Consider the following 20,000-nt stretch of genomic DNA (forward strand, 5'->3'; position numbering starts at 1 on the left):
CGATGGTCTCCACCTGGGGGGAGGTTAGCGCTAGTTTAGCGCTAGCTTAGTGGGACGTAAGTCCAGCACAAGAGCAGGATTGCACACACACACACACACATATACACACACATATATACACACACACACCGGCTCGTTCACCTGCGTGCTTGCTCTGTAGTTTTTAGTTAATCGCGGTAGCTTAGCTCAGATTGTGATTGGATCTCGAGACTTTTGTTTTGGCCTGTTTCATGTCGGTTCGTTTTTTTTTGCTTTTTATTTGCAGATTTCCACTGCTCGACGTTCGCCTCCTTGTGTGTTCTCGCACAAATGTAATCAGAAAATGTGGGACTGTGATTGTCACTTCATACTATCTAAGAGGGAACTTGTGTCATTATGACCAGTTAACAGAGAACTCCTGTCGTTTCATACAGTTCAAGTGTGGACCTTTTTTCTATAATGTAAATCAACAAACTAACCTAGTGTCCAATTGTAGACTGATCATTTTATTAGTTTCCCGGGGGGCGCTGTTGAGCCATTTTGCCATGCCCATTAATACAAACCATGAAATATCAAATTTATCACCAGGCCTGCCATGCATGCAAAATATGGTGACTTTTGGGGAACTATCAAATATGGACCAATCAGATGAAGGGGGGCACGCCTTTTAGCGTCTAGCGTCGCCACGGTAACACTTTTGACTGAGAAAAGTAATGCACGTAGTCGCAGGATAGAGACGCATATTTTGATGTATAACACATCTGGGTGCACGTTACGGTTCGGGCCGTATTAATTCTCGAAGGAATGGCTCATTTTGCTCCAAAATTACGCGATTAATTCAGAATGTTCAAAATGGCCGACTTCCTGTTCGGTTTTGGCCATGGCGCCAAGAGACATTTCTTTAAGTTGCAACATGATAAATAAGTGTACCGATTTTCGTTCATGTACGTCAAACCGTATTATGGGGCTTGAGGTACAAAGTTTTTTCTGTCTGAACCAATCAGATGAAGGGGGGCGCGCTTTTTGGCGTCTAGCGTCGCCACGGTAACGCTTTTGAAAGAGAAAAGTAATGCGTGTTGTCGCAGGATGGAGACGCACATTTTGAGGTATAACACACCTGGGTGCACGTTACGGTTCGGGCCGTATTTACTACAGTACCTCCTCCTATTTCTAATTTTATCCTGATTGTTTTATATTTTCCTTTTTTAGATTGTAAAGAACTTATTACTCCTTTGCCTTCTGGGAGGAATTTCATTTTACAGTTTATCCAAAATGTTTTAACACATTTCCTGAAACTATAACTTGGTTTCACAAAAGTAAACACGAAACTGAAAAGTTAACACACACACACACACACACACACACACACACACACACACACACACACACACACACACACACACACACACACACACACACACACACACACACACACACACAGCACAGCAGAGACGGATCTTCACCTTGTAAACATCAAAGTTGTCGATGATGGCGTCGAAGCAGGTGTACAGGTCGTTGAGCAGCGTCACCACCTGGAGACACGGACACGGTTCAGACCCGGTTCTGACGCTAAGCTAGGCTAACGGTCCTGATGCTAAGCTAGGCTAACAGTCCTGATGCTAAATTAGGCTAACGGTCCTGATGCTAAGCTAGGCTAACAGTCCTGATGCTAAGCTAGGCTAACAGTCCTGATGCTAAGCTAGGTCTATAGGTCCTGATACTAAGCTAGGTCTATAGGTCCTGATGCTAAATTAGGCTAACGGTCCTAATGCTAGGCTAGGCTAGTCTGCGTAACCTCCATGGGGGTGCTCTCGACTGATAGGACCAGTCCTGATGCTAAGCTAGGCTAGGCTAGTCTGCGGTACCTCCATGGGGGTGCTCTCGACTGACAGGGCCGGTCCTGATGCTAAGCTAGGCTAGGCTAGGCTAGTCTGCGGTACCTCCATGGGGGTGCTCTCGGCTGACAGGGCTGGTCCTGATGCTAAGCTAGTCTAGGCTAAGCTAGGCTAGGCTAGGGCGGTACCTCCATGGGAGTGCTCTCCGCATGACGGGGCCGGTCCTGATGCTAGGCTAGGCTAGGGCGTTACCTCCATGGGGGTGCTCTCCGCTGACAGGACCGGTCCTGATGCTAGGCTAGGCTAGGCTAGTGCGGTACCTCCATGGGAGTGCTCTCCGCTGACAGGGCTGGTCCTGATGCTAGGCTAGGCTAGGCTAGGGCGGTACCTCCATGGGTGTGCTCTCGGCTGACAGGGCGGTGAAGCCGACGATGTCGCTGAAGTAAATGGTGACGGAGTCGAAAGCCTCGGCCTGAACCGTCTCCCCGCACTTCAGCTGCTCCGCCACCGAGCTGCAACACAGGAGGAGGTAGTACTGTAGTACTGTAGTACTAGTACTTACTGAGGTAGTACTACAGTACTAGTACTGTACTACTGTAGTACTAGTACTGTAGTACTGTAGTACATACTCAGGTAGTACTGTAGTACTGGTAGTACTAGTACTCACTGAGGTAGTATCTGGTAGTACTAGTACTCACTGAGGTAGTATCTGGTAGTACTAGTACTCACTGAGGTAGTATCTGGTAGTACTAGTACTTACTGAGGTAGTATCTGGTAGTACTAGTACTTACTGAGGTAGTATCTGGTAGTACTAGTACTTACTGAGGTAGTATCTGGTAGTACTTGTACTCACTGAGGTAGTATCTGGTACAGCAGTGTAGTACTAGTACTCACTGAGGTAGTATCTGGTAGTACTAGTACTCACTGAGGTAGTATCTGGTAGTACTAGTACTCACTGAGGTAGTATCTGGTAGTACTAGTACTTACTGAGGTAGTATCTGGTAGTACTAGTACTTACTGAGGTAGTATCTGGTACAGCAGTGTAGTACTAGTACTCACTGAGGTAGTATCTGGTAGTACTAGTACTTACTGAGGTAGTATCTGGTACAGCAGTGTAGTACTAGTACTCACTGAGGTAGTATCTGGTAGTACTAGTACTTACTGAGGTAGTATCTGGTGTAGTACTAGTACTTACTGAGGTAGTATCTGGTAGTACTAGTACTTACTGAGGTAGTATCTGGTAGTACTAGTACTTACTGAGGTAGTATCTGGTAGTACTAGTACTTACTGAGGTAGTATCTGGTAGTACTAGTACTCACTGAGGTAGTATCTGGTGTAGTACTAGTACTCACTGAGGTAGTATCTGGTGTAGTACTAGTACTCACTGAGGTAGTATCTGGTAGTACTAGTACTTACTGAGGTAGTATCTGGTAGTACTAGTACTTACTGAGGTAGTATCTGGTAGTACTAGTACTTACTGAGGTAGTATCTGGTAGTACTTGTACTCACTGATGTAGTATCTGGTACAGCAGTGTAGTACTAGTACTCACTGAGGTAGTATCTGGTAGTACTAGTACTCACTGAGGTAGTATCTGGTAGTACTAGTACTCACTGAGGTAGTATCTGGTAGTACTAGTACTTACTGAGGTAGTATCTGGTGTAGTACTAGTACTTACTGAGGTAGTATCTGGTAGTACTAGTACTTACTGAGGTAGTATCTGGTAGTACTAGTACTTACTGAGGTAGTATCTGGTAGTACTAGTACTTACTGAGGTAGTATCTGGTAGTACTAGTACTTACTGAGGTAGTATCTGGTGTAGTACTAGTACTCACTGAGGTAGTATCTGGTGTAGTACTAGTACTCACTGAGGTAGTATCTGGTGTAGTACTAGTACTCACTGAGGTAGTATCTGGTACAGCAGCGTCTCAGCCTTGCGTTTCTCCTCGTGATACGCCTGAGTTCGTTCCTCCACCAGCTCCTCCAGGTTGTTAGCGTACTGCTCCATGCGCGACAGCAGGTTGTCCAGGATGTTCGTCCTCGACTCCCTGAATCATCACAGTTAGCAACGTCAACATTAACGCTAACGCTAATGCTAACGCCAAACCAGGCCCCTCAACCTCAAACCCATCTCTCTCTTTTAATTATAAACGGTGGTGTCCACAATGATGTCAAACAAACATTATACACACATTATACACTAATAATTAATAATAAGGAAAACAGAAAAAAGATAACAATACAACAATAAAAAAAAAAATAAATAAAACAGAGGCAAAACATAATAATATCAAAAACTGGACAAGGATTGTGTATTTACTATTAACGGGATGCAACTTGTGCAATGATGGCGGCGAATAGTGCCACTAGCGCCACTAGTGCCATTAGCGCCACTAGCACCAGTAGCACCAGTAGCGCCACTAGCACCAGTAGCGCCACTAGCACCAGTAGCAACACTAGCACCAGTAGCGCCACTAGTACCACAAGCATCATTAGCGCCACTAGCACCACTAGCATCAATAGCGCCACTAGCGCCCCACACATCCCTTTTAATTTATTTGTTATTTTACATTATGCGGCTAGCGGTGGTTAGCGGCGTCTAGCAGCGGTTAGCGTCAGTTAGCAGCGGTTAGCAGCGGTTAGCAGCGGTTAGCGGCGGCAGCGCTCACTTGTTCTGCTTGCGCAGCAGCAGCCGGATGTGGTTGAAGTCGGGCCGCTCCGTGGGCTCCTCGGCCCAGCAGCGCTGCATCAGCTGGCCCAGTTCTGGGCTGTGGTTCTGCGGGTCCACGGTCGGACGCAGGCAGGGCCAGTCGCCCAGAACCACCCGGTCCACGATCTCTGCAGAGACAGAACCAGAACCATCAGAACCACCAGAACCACCCAGTCCACGACCTCTGCAGACACAGACTACGTTTCCATCTCAAAATTGGGGTTCAGGTCAATATTCCGGTTACTGAAACATTCAGTACGTGCACATGCAGCGATTCAAGGTGGTTGGAGATCTGATCAGATAATGACATGCAGAAGATTGGATCAACTTGTCTGATTATACATGCTGTTCTGAGATCAGACTGAATCAGATTGAATAAACCACTGTAACCAGAGCATGGCTGACTCCGTGACGCTAGGTGGCGCTGTACCCGAGGTAACCATGGTAACCATTTCAACAAAGAGCCACTTCCGGTTGACCTCCGCTTAACAATGAGGAAAGGAAAAAGTGCATTCTAAGGGCCAATCCCAATTCTCCTTCACTCGCCCTTCTTTTCTCCACTCGCACTTCTTTTCTTCCCTACCCCCTAAAAAAGAAGGGGGAGATTTTAGGGCACTTGAGATCTAGGGCACTTGGCCCAGGTGCCTGTCACATTTCTCCTACTCCCCCTCGTTTTCATCCCTACCCTGATCAGGAAGCTGAGAGCCAAAAACTGTTTTAATTTCAGCTGTAGCGCTGTTAATATGGCACTTTATTAAGTTTTAATATTTTTTCAGGTATAAAGGTAACCTTAAGATCCGCAACCGGGGCTCAGTTTATCCAAATAACGCCTGAAATTTGACCCGATGTTTTCGGAGATGAGAATAGCCGCCGCCCCCGGGGAGCAGCCTCAGCTCACAGCCCGAAAACAGACGTGTCCGCCGGGTCAAGCTGCTGCGTCAGCCCCGGGAGAGAAACTCTCTCTGGGACGCTGCTCTGTTGAGAATCACGCCGGCTGAAATAAATCATTTAGGAATCATTTGTTGGTTTAATAGATGAAATCTAACAGTTGTAGCTACGCCTGTTAAGAAATTTGCTCCGAAATTTAGAGATTTCTGTCTGCCGGCTCCGGAGTTTATGCCGCGTTCCATTTACCTCGGAAATCGGAAGTGGGAACTGGGAATGGCAGCCATCTTGGAATGGTAACTCGGGGGTGGTGAAGACTCTCCCACTTTCCCAGTGGGAAACCCCACTTCGAGGGGCGTTCCAGTTGAAAATTCCGACTGGGGACTGGGAAATCCCCACTTCCGAGGATAAATGGAACGCGGCATTAGGTCCGCGTTAAATAGACGCAGCCTACGGCGTAGGGTACGGCGTATTTTGTTTTTTTTATGCCACAGTTTGCAGATTGATTGTTGATGCGTGGGCTAACGTGTCTGCTGGGATTATTTTGCGAGCTTTTGCAAAAGCGTGCATTTCCGAGGCACCGCACGGCACGGAACGTGACTCTGACAGCGAGGAATTCGGACTGGCACAGCTGATTTAGCGGAGCTCTTTAATGCAGAAACAGAGGATGAGACTTAATGGGTTTGATTAATGTAAAAACTGAAATAAAGTAGCCTACAATCAAACAAAGTTTTGCTCCCGCTGTATTTTTAAATACGCACACTCCTGTGCTTGTGTGTGTGTGTGTGTGTGTGTGTGTGTGTGTGTGTGTGTGTGTGTGTGTGTGTGTGTGTGTGTGTGTGTGTGTGTGTGTGTGTGTGTGTGTTCTTGTGTGTGTGCCGTTTCGGTCGGTGCGCCGTGTGTGTTTTAAATACAGAAATGACACAAGACTGAGGCTATGCCTTTTCACACGGCGCCCGTATGGTCGCGAAAATACAGTATTTATATATGAAATGTCAGAATAGGAAATATTTTGACGACACCCCTGAAGCAGTCACACGACACCCCAGGGAGCTACTACTGAGCAGCGTCACGTCGTCTCCTTTCACTTCCGGGTGAATCCCCTCCCCCGGGGGAAAACCCCACCCGGGGGAAAATCTCGAGCATGCGCAGACTGTAATATCCATGTCTCCGTACACATGGCATTAACAAGGCGGTTGCGACTGGCTTATCTAGGTGCTGCAAGCGGGTTGATGAATCCAGTCTGATCAGATTACTTGACTGACTTAAGGTGTTCACATGCAGTTTAAAAGTCAGTACGATGTGTGCAAATGATCTCCAACCAGCTTGAATCGCTGCATGTGCACGTACTGATTGGGAATAATGTGTTTCCATGCGTGAGCAAACAGAGTTATCCCTGTTTACATGGTGATTAATCATTTGGGATATCCTGTATCCAAATCCAAAACAACAACAATAACAGCAGCACGGTGGATAATCAACGTCCCAGTAAAAGTCGCCTTTTTCAGTATATATATATATATATATATATAAAAATAAAGGACAGGATATATTAAACGGCAACATATTTTGGTTCACTCTCTGTTATTTATTGATGTCATAATATAGTCCTACAGGTGAACTTCATTCGTTTCAATAAATTCAACTAAAGTAAGACGTATGTTATTTCCCACTACATGCAAAGTGAGATATTTCAAGCCTTTACTTGTTATAATTTTGGTGATTATGGCTCACAGTTTATGAAAACGCCAAATAAAAAATCTCAAAAATTAGAATGTTTTATAAAATCAATAAACAATTTGATAACAAATAAAAGGTTCAACATATCTTGTTTTGCATGTAATGAGCGTATTTAATATATTAGTTTCACCTTTTAAAGGAGACCTATTATGGCATTTAATGTATATTTTAAACAGGCCTTGAATGTCTTAATAACAATCTAAAGCTTGTTTTTTCTACATAAATCATAAATCCAGCCTGTGGGCCCTGTCACTAGTTTTACCGCTTCTAACCTCTTTTTCTGCGCCTCATTTTTAGGGAAGGGGGGGGTATGATAATGAGGCTCTGCGCTGATTGGCTCCCTGAATGACGTGTAGCAGGGGAGGAGCATAAACCTGCTCCACCAGAGCAGCCCGAGCCTGTAAATAAATACAATAGGGGTGTAACGGTATTTGTATTCGTCCCGTCCCGTCACGGTACGGGCGTCACGGTTCGGTGCACGCAGTCATACGGCGAATACGTCTGACTGAGTTAAAAAAAAAAAAAAAAAAAAAAAAAAAAATCAATCATCGTTTTTTTTTTCCACTTATAAATATCAACAGTCACGTTCCATTACAGACCTAAATGTGTGCTAGTCTGTGCATATCAATAAATATATGTGCAATTCATATATCATCATAAATTGTAGGCTATAATAACGATAAAATGTTCTAATTCTTAATTTACAACTGTCCTGAACGCATCAGGGCCGTGTGCCAAAGCGGGTTGGCTGTAAAGCCTGATTTATGGTTCTGCGTTAATTCGACGCAGAGCATACGCCGTAGGGTACGGCGCAGTCTACGGCGAGGTTATGCGGCGACGCGCACCTTCACCGTAGGCGCTGCGTTGGTGTAACGCGGTACCATAAATCAGCCTTAACAGTCACAGTGAAGGAGATTAGCGCTAAAGTTTAAAAGAGGACTAAATTTGTACAAAGTTTTGAATGTTACCCCGTTTTCCACGTTACCTGGATTATTTTGGGTTATGGAAGAGTCAACTACCGTTGGTGAGTGAGTGTAACCTTCATAAATAATTTATTTATCAGTTTCTTGACCAGCTGCCTATTTTAATGAGCTTGTGTTGTTGTGAACGAGACCGCCGAGTCTATTCTCTGTTATAGAGTTCAGAAATGATGTTATAGACCGCTGTGTCTATATCTATCTAAATAGATTGTGTAATTTAGACCAGTTATGTTTTTTTTTTGTATTTAAGCTGAATCAAAGATGGAACTGAGTCAGTCCGTGACTGTCAGCTGTCAGGCTTGTGTGTGTGTGTGTGTGTGTGTGTGTGTGTGTGTGTGTGTGTGTGTGTGTGTGTGACTTTACTCTGCTTTCTGCAGCATAGGCCTATAGGCTTGGCTTAATAAAAGTGAGAATAAGTGTAGTTTGATGGGTAGGATGATGTTGTTGAACGTTAAAATGACTATCATAAGGCCCATGGAGAATGCTCCGCCCCCAGACGGCTCTGCCCATATGCAGCAGTAGAGGATCAAGTATTTATTAAAAGAGCTCGAGCCTCGTTACAATGTCCCATCCCGCGCTCACATAAACCAGTCCGTGGTAAAATTAAAAACACTAATGCACAAGTTAAATGTTTTATTCTATTTATTTTACACTTTAATAAGAGATGCTTTTTAGTTTTGTAGCCAATTGAACAAACTTTAACTTTCGAATGCTATGATCAAAATAAAGGAAGAAAAAACTCGTCTTATACATTTGGGACTTTTTGTATTTTTTTTCCCGTTGTACCGAACCCGTACCGAACCGTGACCCCTGTACCGAGGTACGTACCGAACCGTGACTTGTGTGTACCGTGACACCCCTAAAATACAACACTGAATTTTCACAAATGGCAACTTTATTGTTTAAAAAAATAAAATATGAGTTGTATATAAATAACATTTATGCACTATTTCAGCCGGATCTGCCCGGCGGATGCTGAACGCTGCCCCGGAGCCACGCCGGGTGCCCGGCGTGGCTCCGGGGCGCATCGCCCGTTACCGGTGATCAAACCGACAGATTTCGCTGAAAATCTCGGAGGGTGAAGCTGGTCCAGCCTGGGACGGACCCCAGAAATCCCTGCTCCCAAAGCGGCTGGGAACCTGTACAATTTAGTCGGACGGACCGCGCTTTGGAAACCAGGAAGTCGGGAGGAGCAGCGCGCATCACCGCGACTTTAACCGGGGAATCTGACCGGTTCCGACCGGCCGGGACCGCAGGAACCGGCCTGGACTGGTAGCAGGGACTCCCGGGGACCGACCAGCGGAATTTCAGCCGGATCTACCCGGCGGATGCTGCGCGACGGGCGCCGCAACCCCGCGGCGGGCGTACAGATCGGCTCCAGGGCGCATCTGCGGCGCATCGTCGGTTACCGAGGATCAAACCGACAGATTTGACTGAAAATCTTTGAGGGTGAAGCTGGTCCGACCTGGGACAGACCCCCGAGGACCCAGCTCCCAAACCACCCGGGAACCTGGATGATTTAACCGTGGCGCCGCGTCCGACTGGCTGAAGGAAGAACCGCTCCAGCAGCGGAGAGATCTGGTTGTGGGCGTGGTTTCAGCAGCAGAGGCTGAACCTATGGAAATGATCGCCTATGGTGACGTCACCATAGGCGCAGATTCAGAATGGCTCAAAAAAACATCACGTGACACTGGGGGATTCTGTCCGGCGGGGGTCAGAGACCCTGCAGAATTCCATGGTATTTTGTCTCCCCTGTGCTGGCAGGGTGAGGGGAGACCACTTTATATATGTTAAAACAAGAAAAAACGTGTTTTTCATAATAGGTCCCCTTTAAGTTGAATTATTGAAATAAATTCACTTTAACACCATATTCTAATGTTCCGACCTTCACCTGTAGCTATAATTATATTTACCATAGGAGCATAGGCTAGTTCAGTTGCTAGCATAGGAGGCTATTTCAGTTGCTAGCATAGGAGGCTATTTCAGTTGCTAGCATCCAGATCCCTGAACCAGGAGGTCCTGATCTAGCAAGTTAGCCTCCATAACCAGCTCTAGTGATGCATCTAAAAACCTTTTCCTTCCTCCTTGTCCCTGAACCGACCCGTCACCTTTAGCGCTGAGCGGGTCTCCCTCCAGGTAGAAGACCCCTGATCTAAACCTTTCCCGTCACCTTTAGCACTGAGCGGGTCTCCCTCAAGGTGGAAGGCCCCTGATCTAAACCTTTCCCGTCACCTCTAGCGCTGAGCGGGTCTCCCTCCAGGTAGAAGGCCCCTGATCTAAACCTTTCCCGTCACCTTTAGCGCTGAGCGGGTCTCCCTCCAGGTAGAAGGCCCCGCGTCGCAGCGCCACCTCCTGGAGGACGATCCCGAAGCTGTAGACGTCTCCTTTCTGGGTCCCCTGAGGGGGCGGGGCCTCCATCCGGAGCAGCTCCGGAGCCATCCACAACCGTCCTGCAGATCAATCAGATCAATCAATCCAATCAATCCAATCAATCCATCCATCAATCAAACAATCAATCAATCAATCAATCAATCAATCAATCAGACCAGGAGCAGCTCCGGAGCCATCCACAACCTTCCTGCAGATCAATCAGATCAATCAATCAATCAGATCAATCAGACCAATCAGATCAGGAGCAGCTCCGGAGCCATCCACAACCTTCCTGAAGGACCAATAGAATACAATAGAATAGAATAGTCTTTATTTTGGTCTTGCACAAGTTATTTTACAAAACAAAATGAAAAAAGTAAAATAAACAGCTTTTGCCGAAAAGGTGTAGCTGAAGCCGAAGCTTATGCCCTTTTTATCTTGTGATCAACTTAAATCTGAAAAATTAGCATTAATCCGTGAAAATCAAACAATGCATAAAGAAAACAAAAAATAAACAAGACAAAATATAAAATTGACGTTTTACATTCTAGAATGTTTTTGATAATATTCTTTATAGTTATAGTGTTTTATATTTATTTACAATATTTTCTTTAAACATTTTCTTGAACTTGTAGATAGAACTGCACATTTTTAAGGTCGTTGTCACAACTATTCCATATTTCTCTTGCCTTAATTGATGTCCATCTCTTTTTAATATTTAGTGCCGTGGCTGCGCCAAGAGGCACTCCTGCGTGTTTATTTTCCGGACAGATTTCGGTTCACTACTGCTACAGATTTCAGAGGACCCAGGCGCATCATATATCAAAACGTGTGTCTCGATCGGTAATAGTGTGCTGTGACTTTTGGTGTTGAAATTCCCATTTTTCCCAAAGTTATTCCCAAAAAAACGTCCAAAAAAACCCATTCAAAGTGGATGAAAAAGCCAAAATTCACCTTTTTTCTGAGTCACCTAACTTTTTCATACTTGCACGTAGAAATGTCATTCAAACTTCAAAACGGAGGAAAACGTCTCTTCTCTCCAAAACACCAAACAGTTTTTTCCTAAAATTTACACTTTTCAAAATATGAGCACACAAGCGAGGACTGGAAATCACTTTTTAGTCAAACCTAGAGTGCGGGTGTCGGTTGCTAGAGTGCGAGAAACAGTAAAAAAATAACCTGAATTTTTACTTGTAACTCCAGCTCACGGCCAAACCGTAAAAAGGAGACAAATATTTTTTGGTCAGAATGTAGACATAGGTGTTGGGATTGATAAAATGTGACTTTGACAGGCGGGGTATGCACAAAATTTAAACAGGGGGGCTAGAGTGGCGTCAATACCTGTCTCGGTCTCCATTGGCTGTAATGTAATCAAAAGTTTTCTTCAAAAGAATCTCACTCTGTCTTCGCACTGAGCTTACTCATTCATTTGAAGGAATATCTGAATAAAATTAAGATTGTCAGAATCTGCCAGCTTCTGTGTCTCTCACGATGTTTTTGTTTTTCTGCTACAAGCTACAGTTTGATCACAAATCGGAGTTATTTGAGACCTTGTCAGAAGCCAAAATCTGGGTTTTTCTCACAGCCAAACTGGAAGGTTCTGAAGAGAGGTTCTTGTTGCCGGGGCAACCAGAAGTCACTGCTGACTCATTCCTTCAGCCAGAACTGGTCACATGACTCAGTCACTAAAGAGTTCATATATTTAACCTGTAAAATGGAGACGCCTAAAAGAATTCTGGGAAATCTGACCCCTGACCTTTGACCTTAGCCGACCCCCAGTCCTGCAGCCTCACGGCCGGGAAGCTGGGAACCGGTTCATGGTATGTATGTATGTATGTATGTGTATATATATATATATATATATATATATATATATATATATATATATATTTATTAAATACCCCCCCTCACACACACACACAGTAAATAACCCACAGTAAATGCTATAACTTTTGAATGGTTTGACATAGAGAGTCGTGGGTGGTGTCATTGGACTCGGTATTGAGTCCTTGACCTTCATTGGTGCAAATTAGCCCCGCCCTTTATTCTGATTGGTCGATATGTGATAGTCCGATAACTTTTGACTGGTTTGACATAGTCGTGGGAGGTGTCATCGGACTTAGTTTTGAGTCCTTCACCTTTATTGCTGAAAAATGCAGCAATGTACACAAATGGGCAGCAGTCCGCCGTGGCACTCTCGAAATTTCTGCGAGGAAATTTTTGTAGTTGTTCTTACTGTCGTCATCTCAAACAGTTTCCCCCTCAGGTCATAGCGGGTTTCTTTTATTTGGAACAAATCCTGAATGCAGTTTGGGAGCAGTTTCTGCTGCGCTTTAAAGGCAAATAAAACAGTTTTCTGCTCTACTATATAATAATATCATGAAATTTTTTGTATTATATTGAGTATTATATTTATTAAAGAGATTATTTGTTGGTTCATAACAATCAGATCTATTAATTATCCTTAAAGCTCTTTTCTGTAATAGAAAATAGGGTTTGTCAGATCAGGAGTGGGTCATTTCCAGGATAAAAACAACTTCCCTGGACAAGTAGCTGAAACATAGCTAGCGTAGCGGCGACTCACGTGCATAGTAAGCGTGAGCGTCTTTCCCCGAGTCGTTCTCCGAGCGGAAGCTCGTCAGTCCGTAGTCCGTGATCTTCAGGACGAAGCGTTTGTCCACGACGCAGTTGGACGACTTGAGTTTCCCGTGAGACGAGATGACGCTGTTGTGGAGGAAGAGCATGCCCTGCAGACAGAGATAGCAACTAGCACACTAACATGCCCTGCAGACAGAGAGCAGCTAGCATGCTAACATGCTAACACACCCTACAGACAGAGAGCAGCGCTAGCAGGCTAACACGCCCTGCAGGGAGATAGCAACTAGCACGCTAACACGCCCTGCAGAGAGATAGCAGCTAGCACGCTAACATGCCCTGCAGAGAGAGAGAGAGCAGGTAGCACGCTAACACGCCCTGCAGGGAGATAGCAACTAGCACGCTAACACGCCCTGCAGAGAGATAGCCGCTAACACGCTAACATGCCCTGCAGAGAGAGAGCAGGTAGCATGCTAACGCTAACACGCCCTGCAGACCAAGAGCAGCTAGCACGCTAGGATGCTAATAAGCCTTGCAGACAGAAATAGCAACTAGCACGCTAGCATGCCCTGCAGACACAGAGCAGCGCTAGCACACTAGCACGCATAGCAGGTCGCTGCGCTGGCTCGACTAGCCCGAGTTAGCTCCAGTTAGCTCCAGTTAGTGTCAACTAGCCCCAACTAGCCCCAGCTAGGCCCAGCTAGCCCCAACTAGCCCCAGCTAGGCCCAGCTAGCCCCAGCTAGGCCCAGCTAGCATCAGTTAGCCCCAACTAGCCCCAACTAGGCCCAGCTAGCCCCAGCTAGACCCAGCTAGCCCCAGCTAGCCTCAGCTAGGCCCTAATACCTGGAAGTATTAGCAGAGACAAGAAGACGAACCTTCACGATGTCGTTGATCAGCGAGTACTTGAACATCCACTCCAGGGTGATGCTGTCGTTCTCCAGGATGTCCTGGAGACGGAGACGGTCGTCAGAGGGGGAGACGGGGGACGGCAACGTGGACAGGGGCTGCACCTGCACCTGGGGGTTTGGGGGGTAGTTGCCCCGGGGGGGTGGGGGGGGTAGTTCTCACCTGTAAACTGCCCCGGGGGCAGTACTCGGTCACGGTGCAGATGTTGGGCGGGTCGATACAGGCCCCGATGAACCGGGTCAGGTGCTCGTTCTGGACGTCCCTCATCTGGAACAGATTAAAGTTCCAGGAGGTTGGACGGAAACTTCATTCGTCCCTCCCTCCCTCCCTCCCTCCCTTCATTCATTCATTCATTCATTCATTCATTCATTCATTCATTCATTCATTCATTCATCCATCCATCCATCCATCCATCCATCCATCCTCACGTGTTTCAGTTCAAACAGCACCGTCCGGTTCAGCTCGATCCGTTTCCTGTTGCTGTACTTTATGGCCACGATGTTTCCCTTGTAGAACCCGGTCTTGGCGAAGACCTGCAGGTTCCCGTCCCCCGTCATCAGGGAGCCGTAGTTGGATCCTCTCTGGGGACAGAGACCGGATCAGACCGGATCAGAGACCGTTTCCATCGCCACGGCGACCATCAGAGACAGGAAGTGGCTCACCAGGGACAGCGTGATCCGGCTGCCGCTGCGCAGGACCTTGTCCAGGTTGGACATCTGGACGTCGTCCCAGGAAACTCTCCAGAGCTGAGCGACCAGCTCCTTCTCCAGCTTCATCTTCCTGGACAGAAACAGGACAAAACCAGTCTAAACCAGTCTAAACCAGTCTAAACCAGTCTAAACCCAGCCACCAGCTCCTTCTCCAGCGTCATCTTCCTGGAGGACAAAGACAGGACAAAACCAGTCTACAACCAGTCCAAAACTAGTCCAATCCTCTCTAGAACATCCATTTTCACCTGTAGACCAAGGTCTTGGAGGTCTAGGACGACCGTTCTCACCTGTAGACCAAGGTCTTGAAGGACGGTTGGTTCTCACCTGTAGACCAAGGTCTAGAACGGTTGGTTCTCACCTGTAGACCAAGGTCTTGGAGGTCTAGGACGACCGTTCTCACCTGTAGACCAAGGTCTTGAAGGACGGTTGGTTCTCACCTGTAGACCAAGGTCTAGGACGGTGGTTCTCACCTGTAGACCAAGGTCTAGGACGGTGGTTCTCACCTGTAGACCAAGGTCTAGGACGGCCGTTCTCACCTGTAGACCAAGGTCTTGAAGGTCTAGGACGGTGGTTCTCACCTGTAGACGAAGACGGTGACGGTCAGTGTCATGGTGAGGATGAAGAAGACCACGATGGAGACCATCTGGTGGATGGTGATGGTTTCTGCAGAACAGACACATCCAGGGTCGTCATCAAACACCTAAACGGTTTCAAACCTCCACCTTTTCTCCTCTGGGATGGAGATGGAACTCAGACGTTCCGTCTCCGTCCACGTCAGAGCTGCTGTAGCTGCTGCTGCCACCAGGGGGCGCCAAAAAATGTCGAGGAAAGTCGAAATATCGAGAAAAAAGTCGAAATATCGAGAATAAAGTCGAAATGTCAAGAAAAAATTTGAAAGGTTGAGAATAATGTTGAAGTACAATTTTGAGTAAAAAGTCAAAATGTATATATGTAAATAAATGAATATTTATTAAAAATTGTTATTGGTGCAAACTATGATAACTATACATTGTTTGAATTTGTTTGAATTTGTTGATGTTATAAAATGTATGAATATGTTTTGTTTTTATTTATATCTAAATGTTAAATGGAATTACTTTTTATTTTTTTTCTTTATTTTCTGTTTTTCCTTTCTTTTTTTATATGCTACGTCATTAGGTTTGCTTTTAATTTGTTGTTGTAATATTCTGTGTATTTTGTGTCGGACCCCCAGGAAGAATAGCTGCAGTTTAGCTGGAGCTGATGGGGATAAATAAAACTATAAACTATAAACTATAGACGCTGACACCAGGAGCCGCCACCAGGGGGCGCCAGCGGGACGACCTCAACGATAATGAGCAACTGCTTGGTCCTGGGTCGAGATTCCAGAACAAATGTATTTAAAATGCATAGAAATCTCAGCTGGTTAAGAGAAAAACTACTTTATTCTTTATCAATATTTCTAAGAAATGTATCCATATCAACAACCCCGCAAGTTCTATACAAAAAACGATGTTACAGTTCAGAAAATCACAGCTACAGAACAAGACATGTTCTCAGAGGGAACTTTCACTGCCAAAAATAAAGACAAATATGGTAAAAGAAGGGTGAAGAACAGAGCTACGTTTGCATGGAAGCCATTTCCCAAACACTTTACTATTAACATAAAATAATTCACATTGTTAGTAAAGAAACATCTCTTGAATAGACACATGTAAAACTTATTTAATTATTATTAAATACATAAATAAATAATGTAGATAGTATATGGTACTGAAGAGTATTAGTGCCAAGCAGGAGAAAAATAAACATCATATTTTAGAGGAGGAAGATTTTTTTTTCATTATGCACTTCGAGAAAAAAGTTGAAATGTCGAGATTAATGTTCAAGTACAATTTCGAGAAAAAAGTCGAAATGTTGAGAAAAAAGAAAAAAGTTTGTGAATAAATTCGAAATTTCGCCTTTTTTCTCGAAATTTCTACTTTTTTTCCGACTTTTTAAGTCCACAATAAAACAAAATCTTCCCCTCTCAAATATGTTTCCTCCTGCATGGCCCTAATACTCTTCCGTAATATGGGTATTTGTACATATATATGTATGTATATGTATATATATAGATATGTATATATATATATATATATATATATATATATATATAATATAAACAAATGAATATTTACTAAAAATGGTTATTGGCGCAAACTATGATAATTATACATTGTTTGAATTTGTTGATGTTATAAAATGTATGAATATTTTTTGTTTTTATTTATATCTAAATGTTAAATGGAATTACTTTTTATTTTTTTTCTTTATTTTCTGTTTTTCCTTTCTTTTTTTATATGCTACGTCATTAGGTTTGCTTTTAATTTGTTGTTGTAATATTCTGTGTATTTTGTGTCGGACCCCCAGGAAGAATAGCTGCAGTTTAGCTGGAGCTGATGGGGATCAGAATAAAACTATAAACTATAAACTATAAACTATAGACGCTGCCGCCACCAGGAGCCGCCACCAGGGGGCGCCAGCGGGGCGACCTCAACGATATAGAGCAGCTGCTTGGTCCTGGGTCCAGATTCCAGAACAAATGTATTTAAAATGCATAGAAATCTCAGCTGGTTAAGAGAAAAATTACTTTATTCTTTATCAATATTTCTAAGAAATGTATCCATATCAACAACCCTGCAAGTTCTATACAAAAAACGATGTTACAGTTCAGAAAATCACAGCTACAGCACAAGACGTGCTCTCAGAGGGAACTTTCACTGCCAAAAATAAAGACAAATATGGTAAAAGAACGGCGAAGAACAGAGCTACGTTTGCATGGAAGCCACTTCCCAAACACTTTACTATTAACATAAAATAATTCACATTGTTAGTAAAGAAACATCTCTTGAATAGACACATGTAAAACGTATTTAATTATTATTAAATACATAAATAAATAATGTAGATAGTATATGGTACTGAAGAGTATTAGCGCCAAGCAGGAGAAAAATAAAAATAATATTTTAGAGGAGGAAGATTTATTTTTCATTATGCACTTCGAGAAAAAAGTTGAAATGTCCAGAAAAAAGTCAAAATGTCGAGATTAATGTTCAAGTACAATTTCGAGAAAAAAGTCGAAATGTTGAGAAAAAAGAAAAAAGTTTGTGAATAAATTCGAAATTTCGCCTTTTTTCTCGAAATTTCTACTTTTTTTCCGACTTTTTAAGTCCACAATAAAACAAAATCTTCCCCTCTCAAATATGTTTACTCCTGCATGGCCCTAATACTCTTCCGTAATATGGGTATTTGTACATATATATGTATGTATATGTATATATATAGATATATATATATATATATATATAATATAAACAAATGAATATTTACTAAAAATGGTTATTGGCGCAAACTATAATAACTATACATTGTTTGAATTTTTTGATGTTATAAAATGTATGAATATGTTTTGTTTTTATTTATATCTAAATGTTAAACGGAATGACTTTTTATTTTTTCTTTATTTTCAGTTTTCCTTTTTTTATATTTTACCTCTTTAAGTTTTCTTTTCATTTGTTGTTGTAATGTTCTGTGTATTATGTGTCGGAGTCCAGGAAGAAAAGCTGCAGTTTAGCTGGAGCTGAAGGGGATAAATAAAAGTATAAACTATAAACTATAAACTATAGACGCTGCCGCCACCAGGGGGCGCCACCAGGGGGCGCCAGAAACAATATAATCATCCTTCAAATCCATTATTCCTTCTGTTAAAACTGTTGAATGTCTTGAATTAGTGACCACAGAATTCTGCAAATTGTGTGGAAAGATCATAAGAAAATATTGCCAATCAATATACAGAAAACATTTGAAAAAAGAGAAAACAAGTATAGGTTAAAAGGAACAGAGATCTTTAAAAAACAAAAATTCAGGACAAAATGAAAGGAACGTTGTGTTTCTGTAAAAGGTTTCAGTTTATGGAACAATCTGGATACAGAAGCCAAAGAATGCAAATCAATAGAAGAAATATATTGATAAGTTAGTTGGGTTTTCTTTTTTTCTCTCTCTCTTTTTAGCACCATTGTCATATTTTTTCATTGGAATCAAAAAAGAATATGAATATCTGTGTTAGACCACAGCTATTTTGTGTTATTATTTTATAACTTTGTTGTAGTTTTGGTTTTGTTTTTTGTTTGTTAGTGGGTTTTTTTAAATTACATTTGTTGGAAAGTGTTTTTTTTTTTTTTTTTTAAATTGCGTCATTTGTAATTTGTTTTTGTTTTTTTCTAACAAAAACTAACTAACTCTAACAACATCAGACCGGTGTAACGTGTTTTTATTTTTTATTTATTCATTATTTAATTATTTTATTTCATTTTTTTTTTTTTTATTTTACGATCACTATCTTAAGTGGTAATTAGCAGCGTGTGGCGTTGCTAACTCACTGGTCAGGCACAGCGGGTTGTCGTCCTTGAAGCCGCAGACGGGGACGTCCGGGGGACACGACCCCCCGAGCCAGCGCAGGGATGTCCCGGGGACGGAGGACAGCTGCTCCTCGAAGCTGGAGTAGACCAGGACGGTCTGCAGAACCAGGGAAAACTGGTTAAAACTGGTTAAAACCAGAGCTCAGCTGCTCCTCGAAGCTGCTGTAAACCAGCACCGTCTGAACACCAGGGAAACCCGGTTAAAACTGGTTAAAACTGGTCTAAAACTGGTTAAAACTGGTTAAAACTGCTGTAGACCAGGACCGTCTGAACACCAGGGAAACCCGGTTAAAACTGGTTAAAACTGGTCTAAAGCTGCTGTAGACCAGGACCGTCTGAAAACCAGAGAATACCGGTTAAAACTGGTTAAAACTGGTCTAAAACTGGTTAAAACTGGTTAAAACTGGTCTAAAATCACAGGAAAACTGGTTAAAACTGGTTAAAACTGGTTAAAACCAGAGCTCAGCTGCTCCTCAAAGCTGCTGTAGACCAGCACCGTCTGAAAACCAGGGAATACCGGTTAAAACTGGTTAAAACTGGTCTAAAACTGGTTAAAACTGGTCTAAAATCACAGGAAAACTGGTTAAAACTGGTTAAAACTGGTCTAAAATCACAGGAAAACTGGTTAAAACTGGTTAAAACTGGTTAAAACCAGAGCTAAGCTGCTCCTCAAAGCTGCTGTAGACCAGCACCGTCTGAAAACCAGGGAATACCGGTTAAAACTGGTTAAAACTGGTCTAAAACTGGTTAAAACTGGTCTAAAATCACAGGAAAACTGGTTAAAACTGGTCTAAAATCACAGGAAAACTGGTTAAAACTGGTTAAAACTGGTTAAAACCAGGGCTAAGCTTC

At 43.4% G+C, this 20,000-nt stretch overlaps 1 protein-coding gene across 3 annotated transcripts in view; it reads right to left on the bottom strand.

Annotated features, from left to right (window-relative positions):
* Positions 1-20,000, bottom strand: part of LOC133440489 (atrial natriuretic peptide receptor 1-like) — a 51,506-nt gene that overhangs the window by 4,741 nt on the left and 26,765 nt on the right. For all 3 annotated transcript variants that reach the window (XM_061717749.1, XM_061717751.1, XM_061717750.1), the window contains exons 9-20: positions 19,110-19,245; positions 15,288-15,372; positions 14,662-14,779; positions 14,428-14,580; positions 14,162-14,266; positions 13,969-14,040; positions 13,082-13,244; positions 10,422-10,577; positions 4,482-4,650; positions 3,714-3,860; positions 2,203-2,326; positions 1,443-1,511 (exon numbers count right to left, since the gene is read on the bottom strand). In XM_061717749.1, the coding sequence (XP_061573733.1) occupies positions 1,443-1,511; positions 2,203-2,326; positions 3,714-3,860; positions 4,482-4,650; positions 10,422-10,577; positions 13,082-13,244; positions 13,969-14,040; positions 14,162-14,266; positions 14,428-14,580; positions 14,662-14,779; positions 15,288-15,372; positions 19,110-19,245 (1,497 nt within the window). The remainder of the gene's footprint in view (positions 1-1,442; positions 1,512-2,202; positions 2,327-3,713; positions 3,861-4,481; positions 4,651-10,421; positions 10,578-13,081; positions 13,245-13,968; positions 14,041-14,161; positions 14,267-14,427; positions 14,581-14,661; positions 14,780-15,287; positions 15,373-19,109; positions 19,246-20,000) is intronic.

Source organism: Cololabis saira, chromosome 3 (genome assembly GCF_033807715.1).
Source record: "Cololabis saira isolate AMF1-May2022 chromosome 3, fColSai1.1, whole genome shotgun sequence".
NCBI lineage: Eukaryota > Metazoa > Chordata > Actinopteri > Beloniformes > Belonidae > Cololabis > Cololabis saira.